Source organism: Theobroma cacao, chromosome 7 (assembly GCF_053813885.1).
Source record: "Theobroma cacao isolate CCN51 chromosome 7, ASM5381388v1, whole genome shotgun sequence".
Lineage (NCBI taxonomy): Eukaryota > Viridiplantae > Streptophyta > Magnoliopsida > Malvales > Malvaceae > Theobroma > Theobroma cacao.
In genome coordinates, this window is record NC_142645.1 from 2,000,480 (window position 1) to 2,022,132 (window position 21,653).

Sequence of the window (21,653 nt, forward strand, 5' to 3'; positions counted from 1 at the left end):
CTTAATCTATTAAATAGGAAAAAAAAATTTATCATTTCCCTTCGTCTCATTATTTTTGTTCTTTATTGATTTTTTTTGTTAAACAAACTCTAACTTTGATCATTATTTTAAAAACCATTGTAAAGTTTAAAATTTTGAATTTTAAACTTTTTTAAAAAAATTTTTGAATTTTTAATTTTATATAGTAGTCTTGTAATATGATAAGAAAAGTACAACATGATAAGAAAAAGAAATTAAATTGAACTTAATAATTCTAAGTGCATGTAGAAATGGTCCAATCCCTTGTTATAATTCTTAGTGTAAGGATTACTTGGTAAAATTTTCTTCTATCAATGAGTAATTACTTCATTTTAAATGCTTTTTGTGAACTTGTTGCCTGGACTATGCTACCATGGCCAGATCTTATAGGCTGGAGTACCAATCAAACTCTCAATGTTTCAATAAATCACTTGGAACCTTCATAAAATAAAAATCTACTTGGCTTGTATAGGAAACTTAAAGTTTAATTTCCCATGTCTTGATTTAAAATACAGAAATAAAGATAAGAAACAGAAAAATTTTAAGCTTATTTTTCTACTTATTGTAGATACAGAGAGAAAAATAACATTGATTAGGTAAATTATTGAAAGCAAGTGATCCCTTTGCTTGACAACTCTGTGAAGCCAACATCTTGATCAACCCCAAGCACAATAATTTCAACTACCTGTTTTTTTTTTTTTATGTAAATAATAAAGATTAGCACAAGTAAACCACTAAAATTTGATTAGGACTAGGCGAACAAGTGAGAGAAATGAAAATGGAAAGTAGCCTTTGATCTACCTGTGTTTGGTTAATGGCTCCAACGTACTCATTGATGTTTAAACATGCCTTTGCAACTTCCCCTGCAATCATCTCACAGTTCTTCCCTGTAAGGTGGTAGCTCACCCCAAAAGCCCCAAAAGCTCCTGCCCCATTGAATGGTCTTGGCGTCTTGCTCAACTAGTTGCGGTGTCTTTTTAAACAATTGAAACAGTGAAATGTAAAACAAAAGTATTAATGTTACATGTTATAAGGGTAAAAGAAAAAATAGGCATATTATAATTTACAAGCATTTTAGGTCAAAAATTCATTAAAAGTAATGAAATCATTCACTAAAAGTGATATTTTAGACTAATCTTCTGATTACAGTGTACTACTTAATCATTTAAGTAATTTAAGTAAAGATTTTGAAAAATTATACAATATAATATTATTAAAGACTCTAATTGCCTTTGCACATACCAAATAAAAGCTTGAACTTAATTCACTAATCAATAAGAAAAACTCTTAATCATCGATAACGATTATGTTGGGAGGATAAGGAGAATGAATAAGGTATTTTAAGTTTTTGTGAATAATATTCCTGCCAAAGTCCATGAAGATGGCTTCAAAGGATTTGGGATCAATTTGGAAAGGTTGTCAATACATTTGTAGGGAGAAATAGAAGCAAATACAGTCAGAGGTATCCTTTCATCATATTTGGATATTTTAATAAAGCTAGGAGAACAGTTCAAAGTTTAAATGGAGTCTGGCTTCTTAACCAAAGGCTAAAGGTCAATATAGCCAGCTATGGAAGCCATGATTCATTTTGAAGGAGGAAGCAAAAAGGAAGCTTCCTATGCACCTAGTGTTAACCACATTAGGAACGGAACCTGCAGTGGGATTTTGAGACAACTTGGCTTTATTCACTACGCCATCTTATGCTCTGTTATTGAAAGGTGCTTTTGAAAAAGGTGGAGCTTCAAATGAAGAGAGAGAGAGAAGATGATCTTCAATGTCTTAACAAGCATGGAAAACATGCTTTGGTTGAAGAGAAGTGATGTGGTAACAACATAATGTAATTCAGATTTAGCAAATTTAATGGAATTATTTAAAATGGAAAGCATTTCAGGGCTGCTTATGAGGAGTTTGTCTCTCAAAAGAATTTCTGCTAACCTTTGAGGATAAGGAGCTGTTGGAAGAGCTCAAGGATAAAGGTTGGGATTGGCTTAACAAATGGTTTACTAAGGTGGAAACATAGTTAGAGAATTTTTCATCAAAACTCCTTAACAAGTGGGTGATTGCACAGGATATCCTTTTGATGTGTGAAATAGGCATATTATAAATTATAAGCATTTTAGGCCAAATTCATTAAAAGTGATATTCTAGACTAGGTTTTGGTTGTAGTGTCGTTCTCAATCATTTAAGTAATTTAAAGACTTTGAAGATTATGCCTTAAAATAGACAAGACTAAAGTTTTCAGGGTGTATACCTCTGTTTTGGCATGCACATATGTCTTTGAATCTATGAAGAAACCTGTAGTCATCTTGGGACATCCTTTTACACTGAAATAATGCAAAGCCGATAAGACAAAGTGATATCCCCTTGGACAAAAGTCAACAAGGCTTGGCAGTTCTTTAAGTGATAATTCTCTTAATTGATCAAACTTTATCTCCTTTTCAGTTGTCGCTTCTGCTTCATCTTCAAGTTCAAATACTTGCTCCAATTTAGAGTTCCCTTCAACTTTTAACTCTTCAAGTTTTGGAAGACAACGAGCAGATCCAAGAGGAAAGAGATGTTTTAACTTTTTGCAATATTTAACAGAAATTATGGTCAAATTAGGAAAGCTTATAGGTTGGAGATCATCATCTGATGATGAACAAACTTGATCCTCAGCAATGATTTGGTCCAATTCATCACAATTTTGTATTTCTAGGTTGACCAACCGTGATAAACTTCGAGCAATTGTAGGTGAAAATATGTATCTTAGCCTCTTGCAATCAATCACCTCCAGAATTGTAAGGTTTTCAAGAGTTACAACTTGAGCGACATCCTTCCATATAATCTGCTCTTCAGATAAGTCCTCCAGGTGGAGTTCCTTTATTCGCCCATGAACTTGGAATACTTGTTCATGACTCCCAACTGCTATATATTCTTGATTGCAGTTGGCTGAAATACGCAATTGAAAGCTATTTACCAACTCAGAGAGATATAATTCCTGCAAATACAGACACCACCAAATGTCACTAAATACGTTCCTTTTCTATTAGATTGGGAATAGATGAGCAAATAGTACTCATAATTTTTTAGATGCCAATTCACAAGAAATCCTTACATTTTTAATGATAGGACATTTATATGTTTCAAAATTTAAATCCAAAATTTTCATGAAATGGTCTGAAAGTGGAATCCAAAGACATCTAACCTCTTTCAAGTTTTTCTCTGTTAATTTTTAACATAAAACCATTTATGGCTTTCCTTTTCTTGTGTTTTTTTCTTTGTCATTTTTTCTTTAAGCATGTTGATTTGAAAAGTATAGATAAAGTGGTAAAGTGTTAATTTTTTTTAATTTACCTAAATTACATAAAAAAAAAAACATAAAAGAAATGAACCCCCTGGAAAGCCTAACTTTCTCAATCTGTTTCTCTTGTCTGCAACAGCAAGTAGAAACACTTTGAATAAAAAAAAAAAAGGGAACTCATGGCCAAGAAGAAAAAGAAAACTTAAATTGAAGAAGAAAGAGAAAATTCGAATCAGAGAAAGCAAGAGAAACTAGAATCGAAGAAGAAAAAGGAAGCTCGAACAAGAAAAAAAGCAAGATTTGTCGTCTTGAAGAAAATATATGATGAACCTCAATTCAGAAACAAGGACAAGGAAAACCCAAAGATCCCCACAAACAAATTAAAATTTGTTTTTCAAAATAAATAGTATAAAATTTTTGTTCTGCAATTTTAAAAAATAATTGGATTAGTTTGTGAGTGTTGAAAAAAAGATTTAGCTCAAAGGCAAAATCCAAAACCATAATTGAAGGAAAAGTGTATAGAGAAATACCTCTAGCTGAATTTGCTCATTAACTTCTTTTTGAATAGTGAAATTTCTCAATTTAGGACAGTTGCAAACTTTCAACTTCTCCAAGGATGGTGATGAGATGAGAAAGTTTTCTGAACTCAAATTTATCAAGTTTACAAGTTGAAAATCTTGTAGGCAAGGGAGTCCAATGGCACAATGAGCTGGCCCTTTCCATATGCTCTCCAATGCTGGTAATAACCGTAGCTTCAACCTTCTTAAATTTGAGAGTGGTACTGCCTGATTTACCTCACATAAAAAAAAATATAAAATTTATTAATTAATAAATAATGAAAATGAATTCTTTATACTTGATCTTAATTACTGAGAAGAAATACATTTTGTTAAAAAAAAGTAGAAAGAAGTATTAAAAGTTAATAATTTAGAAAGATTAGATAGTAATTATTTATATATTTGATAATTAAAAAAAATCATTAGAAAAACAATATACGAGACCATTATTAAAGGAAAAATGAAGAGATAAGAGGTACCTCTAGCTCAGTCATTTCTTTATCAAAAGCAAAGACTTGCTTTAATTTTTCGCATTCAGATATCTCACACTTCTCTAGATGCAACAGACTTTGAGCAAGGCAAGGTGAAAAGATAGATTTCAATTTATCACAACCATAAACTATTACTTCCTTTAGACTTTGTAGGCTTACATGATGAGTTGGCTCTTTCCATAAACTCTTCAATGCTGGCAATGACGTAAGCTCCAAATAAGTTAAATTTGACAATGGTTGTACCTGATTTTCCTGACATAAAGGAAAATATATAATTTTTTAATTAATAAATATTGAAATATGAATTCATTGTACTTAAATATTGAGAAGGCATATATTTTAAAAAAATTATAAAAATATGTATTAAAAGTCAATAATTTAGAAAGATTAGATAGTAATTATTTAAATATTAAATAATTCAATAAAATGAAAGATAATTAGACAAAGAATATATGAGAGCATTATTAAAGGAAAAATGGAGAGATAAGAGGTACCTCTAGGTCTGCCATTTCTTTGTCAAAAGCAAAGACTTGCTTTAATTTTTCGCATTCAGATATATTAAGTGTTTCTAGATGCAACAGACTTTGAGCAAGGCAAGGTGAGAAGATAGATTTCAGTTTATCACAACCATGAATTGTTACTTCCTTCAGACTTTGTAACCTTACATGATGAGTTGGTTCTTTCCATATATTCTCTAATGCTGGCAATGACGTCAGCTCCAAACTTCTTAAACTGGAGATTGTGCGCGTCGGACTTTCTTCCTTTCCAAAAAGCCAATTCATTTGAAACACTGATTGCAACTGCTTACAATCGACAATGTGCAATGTTTCTAACCTTTTTAAGAAGCTAATCGATGATTGACCATGGCACAACTCTTTCAAAGAAGTCATGAATGTAATGTCTAACTTCACCAAATTAGAGAATGCAGTGGTTGGACTTTGTTCTCGTGTTGTATCGAACAAGCATTCTAGATTTTCACAATATACAAGCTCAAGAGAAGTTAATTCCTTTAGTCCGCACTGATCTACATTTGGGACAATATTTTTGTGTTCCATGGTGACCTTGGACAAAGTAAGCTTCTCCACATTGCAAAATAGCTCCTTGAATGCATTTAATGAGGATGAGAAATCCCTAATTCTCAAGGTTCTCAAGCTCAGCCCCTCCAAAACTTCGATACCTTCATAATATTCACTTACAGCTATATTGTAGCTTTGTAGTTTAGGGAACACAAAGTTTTCTTGAGAACATTGATTAGTAGAAACTTTCAGTGCTAATCCAGTCAAACCAGTCAATGAATTCAGCTCCAATAAGTTAGCATTGTTATCACTTGTCATGTGTAGCTCTTGGAGTGAGGTCAACCTGTTACAAACAAACACAAAATGTTATTAATGCAATAATAGCACTTTCAACCGAATGATAAAAATAGCAAGGGAATGAAATGAATAAGATAACATAAACTTTTTTATTTCTTCATTCTTAAAGCTACTTTTGTACTACGGGTTGCAATGTTTCATAATAATAGCAGTGACCAAAAGCTCATGCTAGATATATATATGTTTGTGATAGTCAAAATCAAATAAAGTAAATAATAGGGAAAAAAGATAAAACAAATTATATAAAATTAAATAACTGAAAACAATAAGATAAACAGTTTTACCTTGGTAGCAAGTTAGTGGGGAAATAGCAGTATGGCCCTTCATCGTAAGAAAAATATAGTGATTTTAGTTTATGCAATCCCACTAATTCTTCTGGTAGCTCATAAATATTAGTCTCCAGCAATGCAAAAATCTCAAGGTTTTCCAGATTCCTCAATGATGAGATGTTCTCAAGCTCACAATTTATAATGCACAGAGTTCGAAGGTTTGTCAAGAATTGAAGTGCTTCCAGTGTGAGTACCACATCTTGAAGAAGTAAAACTTGGAGGGTTGTCATTCTTTCAAAAAATGCACACGAAACTCTCAGTGAATTGTTTCCTGTGAAAAACAAAGTTTTGAGTTTTGAAAATTTCACTTTGTTAGGAAGATGATTGATCTCAATGTTCCATAAGGAGATTGCCGTATAACATCCAAACCTTTCACTCATAGGCCATTCCGTCAACCAATCTTTTACCATGAATATATTTTCCCCTCTCGATGTTATCCAATGAGCAAAATCACGAACCACATCATGCATTTTTATATGTTCTTTATCATTAGCTTCCAATAATAAACCAGACTTTTGGAGTTTTGACAGTGCTAGATGAATTTCCCTCCTTAAGTCTTCCATGAAGTAATTATTATTGAACAATCCCTGACCAATTCCACATATAGTCAACAATTCAATACTAATCTCATAATCTTCCGGGAAAAGGGCACACAACAAGAAACATTGCTTGATATTATCTTGATCCAAATAATCATAACTAAGCTCAAGGCATGTATAAATACCTCCACAAACATGTTGATTATCCAAATGTCTTGAGCTCTTGAGTCGTTTATTTGCTGCTATCCACGCATCTAGACTTTCACCTTTTAGAGCCTTTGCCACAGTTACAATTGCAAGAGGCAAACAGCCACATTCACGAGCAACCTCCTTCGCTACATTCAAGGTGGGAGAGTCATCTTTCAGACCAGCTTTATCTTTGAATAAAACCCATGCTTCATGTTCAGATAAAATGTTCAGCTTAAATTCCTCTTCACAATCCATTTTACAACAAACTTGTTGATCACGTGTAGTTAAAAGAATTTTGCAACCCTCGTGTTCACCACCGAATGGAATTCCTATAATTTGCAATTCAAGTTCTTTCCAAACATCATCGAGAATTATGAGAATCTTCTTCTCACTTTTTAATCTCCGCCATAACTCTTCTGCTTTTCCTTTTTCTGTACTTGCTTTAAAGTTAAAATGTAAGATTTCGGCAATTCTGTCTTGAATTTTGTTGAAGTTCGGAGTTTGGGACACTGTAACAATCACAACTTTATCAAAGAGCTTTTGTTCCGTAGCTTGCTTCCCCACTACTTCCGCCAAAGTTGTTTTACCCACTCCTGGCATTCCGTGCAATCCAATCATGTTCACACCATCACTTTTTAAAGCCTCCATAATCCCACTGAAAGCTAATATTGAAGATTCGGAACGCATGAAATCCTTGGGTACTATGAACTCTATTCCTTGAAGAGGAGGACGCTGGCCGACTCGTGAAAAGTTACAAGTCTCTAAAAGCTTAGAGATATCAAGTGTCTTCTTCTCTACTTCCTTACTTAAAGAGGATCTCCAGCTCATACCAGACAGCCATTTGGAACGCTTGTTACTTTCTATTTTATCTGACAAATTCTGCACATCTTTCAGTTCTTCTCTTGCCTTCGTTAGCCATTCCTCAACGTCATGATTAATTACCTCAGTTTGCCTTTCGGCTTCATTCACGTCATTCTGTACCTTATCGATTGCAAGTATAAGTTGTTCCCTCTTTGCATTGAAATCTTCAATAATTTCATCAAAACCGAAAATAGGTTTTCCGAATTTCCCTGCCAATTTTTTCAGAGCATTTGTAGTGATATTGGCAGCGACATTGGAAAACACAGAGGTTGCAAATTCAGCAGGACTGGTGTCCTTAGTATCCATTCACTGATTATCTGAGGTTGAAGAACAGGTTTGTTTGAGCAAAAGTAGTAACAGAGAGACAAAAGAAATTATAAAAAATTTCATTTTGTAATATATAAAAGTAAAAAAAAAATCAAAAAAAGAAAGAAAATTGCAAAAATCAACTTCTACAAAGCTATATTGGAAGCTATGTTCTTTAGTTATTAAATATTAATGCATTACAAAATTGACTAATAATGACAAAATTTCATAGTTGAAAATTTGCAGTGGATTTGGTTGACTAATAACTACTACTAATTATTAAGAAACTGTTTCCCCTAAACCCAAGAGATCAGCTTACAGAAAAATAAAATAAAATGCAAATATCTGTCAAGCTAAGATGAAAAGAATAGCTTAATTTGAAAATAGAAAATATCAGCCAAAGCATCTGAACTCGAAAATATATACTCAACTGTAAAACCAAGAAGAGGATGAAGATTTACATACCAAGGAAATATATGTGAACTTTGAGGAGCCAAGACAGAGCTTCATATATTTCAGACACTAACAAAGTCTGTGAAGGTTTTTTTTTCTTTTTTTTTTTTTTGACAAATAAATTATTTATAGTCATAAGGACATATTTACGAAATAATAGTGACTAAATTTCATAGTTGAAATTTGTCAGTGGATTTGCTTAACTAATAGTAGGAATCAGTTTTCTTGTGGATTCCAAATAGTAAAGTACCGAAAAATCAAATATCTACTCAAATGTAAAATCAAGACAACTAAACCGCCAAAGAGACAGATGAAAATTTACATACCAAGGCAATCTATAGATGAACTCAGAGGAGCCAAGACGGGCTTCTGTTTTGATCCAGGCAATCTCACAAGGTCGTTGAAGTTTTTTCTTTGTTTTTTTTTTTTTTGTGTTCAAAGAAAACTGAAGTTGAAATAAACTTTGCACTGCAATGATGAGAAGGCCAAGGAATTAATAAATAACAGACTTACACTTGTCTTCTTTTTAATGCGTATAGATAATTCTGCTTCTGAAAGGTACTGAAATCCTTTCTTGAAACTTACCACTCTGTTCTCACTACTTGAATGTGAAAGGGTAAGAGACAAATACAAGTTTCTAGCTCTCTGCTTCACACAAATGCCATGAGTGGATTGTAACTGTAGAAGATCAAAGCTGTTAATTTGGCCACACAAAATAATTCAGTGCCAATTTTGCATGTAAAGATTGCAGATGTATTCTCAAATGCATAAACCATAGAAGAAAATGATGCACATATATACCAAGGAAACATGAAGTTGCAGGACCCAAGGCCAAGCTTTTCTCTATTTGATCAAAGAAAACTCAAGTAGAAATCAAGTTTGCACTATAATAACCAAAAGCCCACTAGCAGAGGGAATTAATAAACAACAAATATCTGTCAATCTAAGATCAAAAGAACAACTTAATTTGAAAATAGAAAACATGTGTCAAAGCATCTAAACTTGCAAATATCTATACTCAAATGTAAAACCACAGAAGAAGAGGATGAACATTTACATACCAAAGGAGTAATACATGAACTTTAAGGAGCCATGACAGAGCTTCTATTTTGATCCAGCCAAAATATATTACAGAAACTGACAAAGTCGGTGAAGGGTTTTTTTTTTTTTTCTTTTTTTGAGTTCAAAGAAAACTGAAGTTGATATAATAAACTTTGCACTGCAATGATCGGAAGGCCAGGAAATTAAAAAAACAAAAAGACTTTCACTTATAATTCTGTTTCTGATAACAAAAACAGTAGTTGAACATAGAAAGTAGAAACTCTTAAGGCAAAGACTTGTTTTCTTTGGAGTCGTGGAGATACTCTGCTGGTTGGCTTTCCAGGAAGTGTTATTGGAACAGACCACCTTCAACTTGCATATTGATGTTATTGGAACAAAGTGGAAACTTTAAAAAACGGGTGAGCATTATGGTAAGTCTAACCTTATTGTATGGTCAATAAATATAATTAAAAAAAATAATAAAAATTTGTTTGATAGTTTAACAAGTAAACTATATACTTAATTTTTAAGCATATCCATTTTATTTTATGTTAATAACATAGATCATTTTTAAATTTATTTATTTTTTAAATATCATTTAATTTTAATTTTAATTTTATCTTAAAATATATGAATATTTTTATTTTTAATAATAACATTATTTCTAAATAATTTAATTCAATCAAAATTTTTTTTTCTCAATTAAGCTTGTTATCATGGTAGGTTACGTTAAATCTTACATAGTTACATCAATATTTAAACAATTTTTGTTCCACTTTTATGATTTTTTATGTTAATTCTTATATATTTGCGTTAAGATTTTTTAATTGTTAATTTTTACTATAATTATTTTTATTCTTATTATTATTCATTTATAAATTAAAATTTAAATATTTAATTTTTATAAATATTATATTTATTTTAACTTAATTGATTTATTTTGTTAAATTTTATATATTTATATTAATATTTTAATAACAATTATTCCACTTGCATAATTTTTTACTTTAATTTTTATAGATTTACGTCATACCTTTTCCTTTTTTTTTTAATTGAACATATTGTCTCCTATGATTTCAATATATTGAATCTGTATAAATCACTAGTTGCAAACAAAAAAAAAAAAAGATCTCCAAGCTTTCTTTTTTCTTTTTTCCTTTTCCTAAATTTGGAACAATAGAGAGTCGACTCCTAATTCTTTGAACAACAGCTACATAGATCAATTACTGAGTGTCTAAGTCAAATGCTTGGGTGCATCCACAAACTTCTGTTGAATTACTTTAATAAAACTTAAGTTAATTTCTCTAAAAATTTACCATGATTCAAACGTAAGTTCACACCTTCTATTTATATTAATTTCTTTAATATAACCTTTTATTACGTAAGTTCAGACTTTCACTTATCTTCTTTGGAATGCATGCAGATTATAATTCTGCTTCTGATAACAAAAACTGTAATTGAATATAGAAAGTAGAAACTCTAAGGCAAATTAAGACTTCTTTTCTTTTGAATCTCTTTTTCTTTTTATTGTTACTAATTTTTCTTATTCATATCCTTAGTGAATGACAAGGGCCCCAACATCTTATGCCTTATCATTGACCAATTCTCTCACAAAAAGACTCGAAAAAAAAAAAAAAAGTAAAGAATGGAGTCATGAAGACTCTCTGCTAAGGACACTGGTTTTTTTTTTCTTATAATTGGGAGAGGGGGGATTCGAACCTTACTTTTTAAGCAGGGAGATTACACATCAACCAATAAACCAAATGCTCGGGTGCAGCTGAGGACCTTGGTTACCTTCCAGGAAGTTTTATGAAAACTAGAGGATGGGCTTGCGAGGATGTCAATGTATAGAAAATTTTTGAAATTCTGCTTCAAATTCATTGAATGAATATATTAAAATGAAAAGCCATAAACTTATATGTATTATATGTGTGAAACTGATGGCTTTTCCGTCACATTTAACAATAAATTGAAGTGGATCAAACCTTAAGCAGCTGATTTTTGAAAAAGCATTTGGTTAATTCTCACTCAAAGACAAAATATTGATGAAAGTCTAATTAATGCAAAATTGACTTCATCAGAAAATCATGCCTCCTCGTGGTTAATTAATGTATCTGTCTGATTATTTCATTGGGAGGGTAAAATAAAATGAATGCCTCTTCTCCCGTCCTTCTCCTCTTCCCTAAAGAACATGTGACAGTGGGTCCGCACTTTGAATATTGTGTGTAATAGGGAAGAAAGAGGTTTGGTCAGTCGTCACCTAATTCATTATCTCTGCTCTAAAGTTAACAAAGAAATATTAATTTGGAATTAGGACTCTTCTTAGCTCTTGCTTTCGAAAGAATTAAGTCTAACACGAAAATCTTATTTATCAAAGTAAAAGGGAGATTCTTGGAATTTTCCCAGATATTTTTTATTCATGGCGGAATATTTATGCCACCATTTATGGAGAATGTATTGTCATTGAAAAAGCATTTTTGACTAATTCTCTCTCAAAGAAACAAAAAAAAGGATGAAGACGCTCTATTAAATGAAATTCTAACTAATGTAAAATGGGCTTCATGTTTGTGATCTCAAATATATTGGCAGGGTGCTTTTTCTTTTTGTACAGGCAATGATTTTTGTTTTGCCTTTTTCGAATTGTACAGGTTGAGTAATGAAAATGAAATCTTCACGTCTTTTAAAAAAAAAAAATTTTTTCCATAAGATTTCAGGAAATTGAATTTCTTCAATGAAGCATAAATTTTCCCTAAACAAAACTTACCATTATTCTAAGGGTAATTAAGTTCACACCTTTCATTTTTTCTTTGTGTATATATGCAAATGAGACACAAAATTATTGGTGGAATTTTGAATTATTGATGCCTTTCTTTTTGTCGTTTTTCATTTATTTTTCAGTATTAATATCTGATCTACTTGGTTAATTTACATGAAAAACACTTGACTCTCCTTTTAAATAGAAACTACTATTATTATCTCGTAAGTGTCTTTAAGAGTTATCACTTTACCCTAATTTATATTTCTGTAGCAATTAAGCATTACTTGGTAAATTATCTTCTAGAAATGGGTAACGACCTACATTTAGAAGCATTTTGTGAACTTTTGCGGGGCTAAATCATCATGGACAAATTTTAGTGAACAAAAGATTCTTCCCGCAGCAGCTTTCTAATTTATTCTTATACATGATGTAATCATGAGTGTTGTTTCTTGAGCCGGAAATGACTTTATTTATAGGGATGAATAGAATATAACATATCCAACTTTGATATTCAAATAATAGAACAAAGTCAAGACAAGATAAGTGTTTTGCTTAAGAAAAAGAAGAATAAAGGAAAGGAAGACAGATAGGCCAATTTGGATTTAGTTGACTTATAGTTACGATGACTTGCACTCAATCCTATAGATGGGCCAAAGAAATTGAATTACTTCAATGAAGCATAGATTTCCCCTAAATAAAATTTACTTTTATTCTAAGGATAATTAAGTTCAGACCTTTCATTTTTTCTTTGTGTATATACGCAAATGAGACACGAAATCATTGGTGGAATTTGAATTATTGATGCCTTTCTTTTTGTCATTTTTAATTTTTTTTTCAGCATTAGTTTCTGACCTACTTGATTGGTTTACACAGAAAACACTTGACTTTCCTTTTAAATAGAAACTACTATTATTATCTTGTAAATGTCCTTAAGAGTTATCACTTTTCCCCTGTTTATATTTCTTTAGCAATTAAGCATTACTTGGTAAATTTTCTTCTAGAAATGAGTAAGGACCTACATTTAGATGCATTTTGTGAACTTGTTGTGGGGCTAAATCATCGTGGACAAATTTTAGTGAACGAAAGATTCTTCCTGCAGCAGCTTTCTAACATATTCTTATACACGGTGTAATGATGAGTGTTGTTTCATGGGCTGGTAATGGCTTTATTTATGGGAATGGATTAAATATAACAACATCTCAAAGTTTGGTATTCAATCACTCCATAAATAATGGAATAAAGTCAAGATATGCGTTTTGCTTAAGAAAAAGAAGAATAAAGGAAAGGCAGACAGATAGGCCAATTTGGATTTGGTTGACTTATAGTTATGATGACCTATACTCGATCCGATAGATGGGCCAAAGAAAAAAAGGGAGAAAAGGATGGAGTTCATGGAAATGCTCTCGTAAGGACCCTGGTTGGCTTCCAGGAAGTGTTATGGCAAGAGGATGGGACTTGCGAGAATGTAAATGTATAGGAAATTTTCCAACTGACCACAATTGTTGAAAGTCTGCTTCAAATCTCTGAGTGTTCTTTTTCTTTTTTTGTGCTCCTACGAATTTAGAAGAAAATCGATACATTATTATGAAGACTTCCTTGTTTAATGTAGTCATCAGTTTCACAATTAGTTCAATCTTTTTTACTGAAGCATATTTATAGTATATTGTCCTTGTTTAATATACTTGTGTAAGGATTAGTATAATTTATGAAGGGAGCCTTCTGATGAATGGTGGTAGTTTATCTGACCGCCTTCTGACGCATCTTTCTTTATCATGAAGGGAGCCTTCACAACCAAATAAAGTGGGACAAAAAGAACAAGCATTATTAATTTTATGTTAACAAGTAGTATAGCATATAACAAATAAACAAAAATCAGTGATAGTACAGAGCACTGTTATTTCTCTTCGTCCCCAAATAGTTTCTCTAGTTCAGAAGCAACTTCTGCTGTGATTATTTATAGTTTTGGCAGAGCAACACTAACTGGAAAGAGACTTTTCAGTTTATTGCAGCCTCCAATTCTGGTTTTATTCGGTGCACATAAACATAGAGGTTGGAATGAATCCTTTGATGATGATGATCCAATTCCAAGTGCATGTAGAAATGATCCAATCCTTTTTTATAGTTCTTTTTACTAGAATTTTCTTAATTTTTTTTAATTCTTTTGGTGAACTTGTTGCATGGCTATACTACCATGCCTAGATCTTGTAGGTAGGAGTAGCAATCAAACTTTTCAACATTTCAATAAATCACTCGAAAACTTCTCAAAATAAAAATCTGTCTGGTTTTAATTTTTCATGTCTTAATTCCTACCCAACACATTTACACAACTTATTCACCAAAAATTTAAAATACAAAAAAAAAGGATAAGAAACAAAGAAATTTCACTCTTATTTTTCTACTTATTGTACATACAAAGAGCAACATAACATTGATTGGGTAAATTATTGAATTCGCTTGAAAACTCCATTAAGCAAACATCTTTAACAGGTCAAAAAATATTTTTAAACTTTTTGATTTTATATAATATTTTAAAAAATAATGATCAAAATTGAGTTTATTAATTTAACAAAAAATATCCAATAGATACAAACAAAATGGGATGGAGATAGCATGTATTTGTAATAATATTAATATTTTTGCTTTCTTTTCTTTTCTTTTTTTGCAAAAGAAGAATAGAAAGGAAAAGGAAAAATAAAAAAATAAATAGCAAAAAAAAAAAAGAGATAAAACTATCAAACTGGTACGAAATTTTAAAAAATAATCATGTAATATGGATAATTATGGAAATAAAATGTATGTTATGGTAAGAAAAGGAACTTAAATTGAACTTACTAATTCTAAGTGCAGGCTCTTGATATGAGTCTTTCTCTTGCTTTTGAGCCTTTTTTGTCTTTTGATAGGGTTAGCTTTTTAGAATCATCGTTTATGATGCTACCAATTTTTTTGAGTAGCAGATCCGATTTGGAAATTGTACAGGATCTCTTCACCCTCACCAGCAGTTTATGTTATGAGAGTTTTTTGCAAATTAACTTGAGACTTGAAATGGCATGTCGGTGTTAAGATCAATAAAATTCACTTTTCAAAAAAAAAAAAAATCTAATTCTAAGTGCATGTAGAAATGATCCAATCCCTTTTTAAAATTCTTATTGTAAGCATTACTTGGTAAAATTTTTTTCTATCAATGAGTAATTACTTTATTTTAAATGCTTTTTATGAACCTATTGCCTGGCTATACTACCATGGTCAGATCTTATAAGTTGGAGTAACAATCAAACTCTCAATATTTCAATAAATCACTTGGAACTTTTATAAAATAGAAATCTACTTGGCTTGTACAACTTATAAGTTTAATTTTCCATGTCTTGATTGCTGCATAACATATTAGCACAACTTACTCACTAAAGATTTAAAACACAAAAATAAAGATAAGAAACAGAAGAATTTCAAACTTGTTCTTCTGCTTATTGTACATATAAAGAGCAACATAATGTTGATTGGGTAAATTATTGAAAGCAAGTGATCCCTTGACTTGACAACTCTATGAAGCCAACATCCTGACCAACGAAAAGCACAATAATTTCAAGTAACTGTTTTTCTCTTCTTTTTCATGTAAATAATAAAAGTTAGCACAAGTAAATCACCGAAACTTGATTTAAGACTAGGCAAATAGGTGAAACAAATGAAAATGGAAAGCAACCTTTGTTTTACCTGTGTTTACTCATTGATGTTTAAACATACCTTTGCAACTTAGCCTGCAATCATCTCATCATTCTTCCATGTAAGGTGGCAGCTGATAATTAATCCAACTTTCTCGGTACCATTCTACGGTCTTGGTGTGGACTACATTTTGAGCAGCGGCAGACCCTTCAGTGACGTCTTGCTCAACCAGTCGCGACGCCTTTTTAAACAATTGAAGCAGTGAAATATAAAATAAAAGTATTACTGCAGAAGGTCGGAAGGAACCAAAGTCAGTGTACCAGTTGGATCCCCAACCTGCCCCAGCGAAGCTTGCTCTAGGTGGTTTGCCGATGGGGTTTACCAGCCCACCATCACGGGTACTCTGAGTGAATCGTCAGGCGGGCCCGGTTGCCCACTTAATCAGAGCACAGGAGCCTGCAAAAACAATAACCCACAAGGCGTGTCAAACTTGCCATGGAAGTAAAACCTGCTTACATTTTGTAGTCTTCAGCTAATTGCGTAGTGGGCATGGGCTCTTGTGTTGTGTTAGTATTCACCATAGGCAGGCAGGCTTCAGTTTGTAATTTAAGCATTGTGTAAGTGAAGTAGAATTATGCGTTATCTTGTACTTTGTGACCCCGTTGCTAGATAGCTAGAAAGGGCTATTTGGGCAGACGGCTGAGGGGATGCTCTTTGCACTTGTAAGGTGATGTTAGAAGTTTGAGAAAAAGGCCATGCTCTTTGGTGTTTTAGACTGAGATGGTGAGTTAGTTTGACTTCCTTTGTCTTTGTTGTAGTTGCTTCTTTTGTTGCCCATCACAGTTAACTAGTGTAATTTATCTGTTTCTCCATTCATCATTATCAAGCTGATATTGATGCTAGTTGAGCTCAGCTGGGGGTTTACTTATATGCGGACGATGGGTGACGATGCTTTCAATGTTGAATGCTAATTTGCCACTATTGATCTGTCCACTTAGCTTTCATATGCATTTCTGTAAGAGACATCATTATTCCTATATCTGATTGCCATCCAAAATAAAAAAAAAAAATCTCATGTTATGAGGGCAAAAGAAAAAAAATATACATATTATGATTTATAAGCATTTTAGACAAAAAATTCATTCAAGTTGGATTTAGAAATTTTTTTTCTTTTATCAATTTCGATGATTTAGAAAAGAGAGGTTTAGTAATTTTCAATATTTGTGAATTTTGGAAAGATAATGTTAAAAAAATCATTAGTAAAATTATGTTGCAATTAGCTTTTACATTTGTTTAAGATAATAAACGCATGCTGCCAATATAAATGTTTTGTTAGGAAGTAACAGAAAATATTAAGAAAATACTTTGTGCTTTCCATCAATTTGTCAGCCTTGTCCATCAAGTCCAAAACGGAAGCAATGAGGGTGCGCAACTAGAGAACGGGGAATGGACAGTGTGGGTTTCAAGAAGAGTTGTGTTCATTGAAATGATAGAAATTTTTGTAAGCGTAAGTAAAATGATACAAGTGAAAACTTAAGCTCTCCAAGGTACAATCGGCATACCTTATAAGACATTGGAGGCTTGCAACTTGGATGGGACTACTCATAAATCCCAAAGAAAGTACACATAGCAGTCTATGCATCTAATTACTCATAAATCAAAGGGATTACTTTAATATTCGTTTAATTCGGTTACAAAGGTCAATTAACTTATGACTTGACAAGTATAAAGTCGAAAGCTAACTTTTTCTATTTTCAAAAATTTAGATTAGTTCATATCTCTTTATTATATCTAATTAAATCTCTGAATTGTTATTTTTCACTATATATTAAAAAAATTTTAGATGAAATTCATGGATGACTATTAATCCCTTAACATTTATAAGGCATGTGAAAAATATGATGTCATAATAAAATACTGGTTATATTTACTAATTAGATCAGTAAACTATTTTTATTTTACCATGTCATGTGTCCATCATTGCCGCATCATATTTTCCACTTGTCCTACAAATGCCAACATTGTCACATAATATTTCTCATGTATCCTATAAATGCCAACATGACAAGGGATTAATGCGTCCATGGATTCTATATATCCAAATAAGGGAGAGTGTTTGGATAGTGAAAAATTATATTTTAGAGCTTAATTAAACAGCTTTAAAAGTCTCTTGCGACATATAATGTGAAACATCAGCGGCCAAATCCCCAACAAAGATTGTGTAATCAAGACCCTCATCTTGCCTCTTTTCCCCGTATCCAAGTGCCGCCCAATTCAATCTAAAATTCTATAAACAGAGGGAAGAGAATCAATAATAAATAATAAATAATTTAGAAATAAACAATTTATTTCACATGAGGGGGATGTCCCACTCACTAGGATGCCCTACAGGCCTAATGGATCATGAATAACCCTCCACCAAAACGGTTGTCTTGTAGTAGTCAACGCAGAATTCAATGGCTTCACGATTGCATTTACTGAAAATTACAATAAACTCAATCGTCAAGCACAATGTAAATGCTATGTCAATTACTGTTCAAATAAGAAATAAAGATATTCTGATCTTATTGCTGCAATGGCATGGCTACATGGCATTAAATCTATTTAGAACTCACAAGATGAACAGGTCTTCCTAAACAGGTTTATAAGTCTGTCCATCTTCCCGTCTTTAACTTCGAACTCCACTCGATTGATAGGCTTAACTAGAAAGCGATGTGCATCATTGAACCGTTTGCTTAACTACCTGGCAACCCAAAGGCTGAAGGGCGTGGTCACCTTGACGGCCTCCTCGTACCGGTCATGGAACCAATGCTGGAACATATCTCTGATGAACTCGATCAAAACAGTAATCGACATTTGTCTTGCATGCTTCAAGCATGAGTTAACACATTTCGCAATGTTGGATGTCATCATTTGGTATCGCCTTGCCGGTGAACATGCACGTGCCCATTTCTCAGGCCCTATTCTCATAAGGTCAGCGTGGGCTCCCGAGTGAATCTGCTGTAGCTGGTTCATATGTCTATTGAAATCAGCCACTTTATAGCAATCTCGAACAAGGGTAAAAAGCATACAAACATCGTCGCGCTTGAACTTGTTTTTAAAGTTTTTTTTCAAGTGGTAACCACATAAACCATGGTGCGCTTCTGGGTATGCATTTTGGATTGCTTTCTTAATGTTGAGATGCTGATCAAAAATGAACATAGTGTTTTCAGGACAACCAACCACATCACGCAGCTTGCTAAGAAACCACGTCCACGAGTCTTCGTCTTTAACATGGCCAATGTCAAATGCAACTGGATATACGCACTTGTTCGCATATTTGCTTATAACGACAAACAGAACACCCTTGAACTTGCCTTTCAGATGTGTCGCATCAATTGCAACCGTAAGACGCATTACATCCCTAAACCCCCGAATACAAGCCCCGTATGACCAAAAACGATATTTGAATCTTTCTTCCTCATTAGTAGCTACTACAGTCACTGTACCAGGATTTTCTTGTTTCAACATATAAAAATATGAGAGTAGTAGTTGAAATGACTCCTCCGGTGGACTAAAAACAAGCCTCTTCGCATACTCCTTCGCTTGATAAGCCTTACCATACAAGCATTCCAATCCCCACTGAACCCTCATCTCACAAATTATGTCCTTAGGTCTCAATGCTATTCCATTAGCCCGAAACTTGTGTGACATAAGTTCACCAATCATCTTTGCACTCGTAGTTGAAAATCGCCCTTGCAAACCATCAACGGTACAGGTGTGTACTTTGTGGAATGTCCGAACTTGCCAATATTCTCCTATATCAAGTAACTTCGTTGCACGCACACTGAACTTGCATGCCTTGTCCTTGCAACCAACCTCATAACGAGCTTTACATGACATTTTTACTCTTATCGCAAACTTCTCTTTTATAACCAACATGTTCAAAGCTCGTTTCAACTCAGCCTTCGACGAAAACATTTTTCCTTTACATAAGCGATCTTCAGCACATGTCGACTCCTTAGTGGTAATTGTTTGGAAGGAGAACCTTTCTGCACATGCAATTACCCACGTACAAGATATCCCTGTATTTCCCTTTTCTTGATCACTGTCATCGAGCAATGCATTAAGGGAACAAATCCCGTTCTCACCAGTGATGGAGTTATTGTATATGGGGTCATCACGCTAAACATCTAGGACATCAACACCTCCAACAGGTTCCGTTTTGCCTTCAACATTATTACAAATTGGAATGTCACTGTCACAAAGGCAGTCATCGTCTAACTTGTCATCTTGCCATTGTTCAAGCCCATCATTTGAAGTGTCATCAAATCTATCTTCACCAGCAATGAACAAATCCTCATTTCCCTCATCAAATGCAGTATTATCCTCTAGCGTCGTAGTGTCACCCTCCAACCTCACATTGTTGTCCTCAAGTGTTGTATTCTCATTTAACAATGGCATTATGCACTCTACTGTTTCACTTGATCGTTGCATTTGTTAGAGAAAAACAAGAAATTGGTTTGATGCACATCCTGATCGAAATTGTGTAGCCAACTGTTCTGTGAATGTCGTCTGTCTACCGGGCTACAAAAGCTCTTGTGCATACCTCAATTGCCATTGTTATGGGTTCCGAATCGAATGTTGTGGTATATGTGAAGCATTTTAAATCTCATTTTGATTGATCTGATTACCATGTTGTCCAACTTCTTCATGTGACATAACATTTGTTCGGCGTCCCTTAATGCTGACATACACAGTCGAAACATTCCTCTGTTCTAGCAGAATTAATGCAACATCCTCATCGTCCTTAATAATTGGCCGTGATAGCTCTCCAGGCATATTGATCAGTGCATGTAACTCAATCTTGTCAATTTCTGAGTTTACCCCAATAAAATTTTCAACCAGCTTCATCAAGCCCGCAAACGACAAATCACTCCTAACCCCCCGCATTCGTGACTCACCACCCTTGTAAATGCCATCCACCCACTGACCACCGTGTCTTATCACAAGTCGCACAATTGGAACCCCACTGAAATTTTGAAAAAAAAATATTGTTAATCATTTTACACAATACACGTCGTGATAAAAAATTTATCAGTCGTATTGTTACACGCCATGCATATAACGTAAAATATTGTAATAAGCCATGCATATCAAGTCAAATGTCGTGACATGTCATGCATCACTATCGTGACATGCCAATCACAGTAATTACTGACTCGTTACACCAACAACCATGACACGGTAAAAACCCAAAAAACCAGTTTATCCACAACACGCTAAGAACAACCGTGACACACCCAAAACCCAAAAAACCAGTTAACCCACGACACGCCAGGAATAGCCGTGACATGCCAAAAACCCATAAATTCAGTTGTCATGCCAAGAACAATTGTGACACGCCAAAAATCCATAAATTCAGTTAACCCACGACACGCCAGGAACAGCCGTGACACGTTAAAAACCCATAAATTCAATTAACCCACGACACGCCAGGAACAGCCGTGACACGCTAACAACCAAAAAAACTAGTTAACCCACAACACGTCAGGAATAACCATGACACGCTAAAATAACGCTAACACATGTTATAGATGCATGGCGTGTAACAACTCTGGGCAATGTTTCTAATCCAACTTCTAATTTACACCAAATGTTTCAGAAATTTAAGTGTGTTGCAAAAATAAACCCAATAACAGGTACCTTGATGTCATCTCTGCTATAGGGTCCGTTAATCTACGATAATGTGGCCAGATGCCTAGAGATAGACCATAGCCGATGACGATGGTGCTCAACAGAGAGTTGACAGAGCTTATACA

General features: G+C 33.3%; 1 protein-coding gene and 1 long non-coding RNA gene across 2 annotated transcripts; both read right to left on the reverse strand.

Moving 5' to 3' along the window:
• Nucleotides 1-435: 435 nt before the first annotated feature.
• Nucleotides 436-7,943, reverse strand: LOC18593539 (putative disease resistance protein At4g27220). Its single transcript, XM_088808207.1, has 7 exons — nucleotides 6,004-7,943; nucleotides 4,841-5,705; nucleotides 4,335-4,598; nucleotides 3,829-4,083; nucleotides 2,270-2,995; nucleotides 820-991; nucleotides 436-703 (listed from the first exon to the last, which is right to left on the reverse strand). The coding sequence occupies exons 1-6, from the start codon at nucleotides 7,941-7,943 to the stop codon at nucleotides 893-895; spliced, it is 4,149 nt and encodes a 1,382-aa protein (XP_088664333.1). The 3' UTR covers nucleotides 436-703; nucleotides 820-892.
• An 864-nt stretch (nucleotides 7,944-8,807) lies between these two features.
• On the reverse strand, nucleotides 8,808-9,812 carry LOC148761409 (uncharacterized). Its single transcript, XR_016027513.1, has 3 exons — nucleotides 9,458-9,812; nucleotides 8,982-9,074; nucleotides 8,808-8,864 (listed from the first exon to the last, which is right to left on the reverse strand). It is a non-coding gene; the product is annotated as an uncharacterized LOC148761409 (long non-coding RNA).
• Between the last annotated feature and the right edge of the window lie 11,841 nt (nucleotides 9,813-21,653).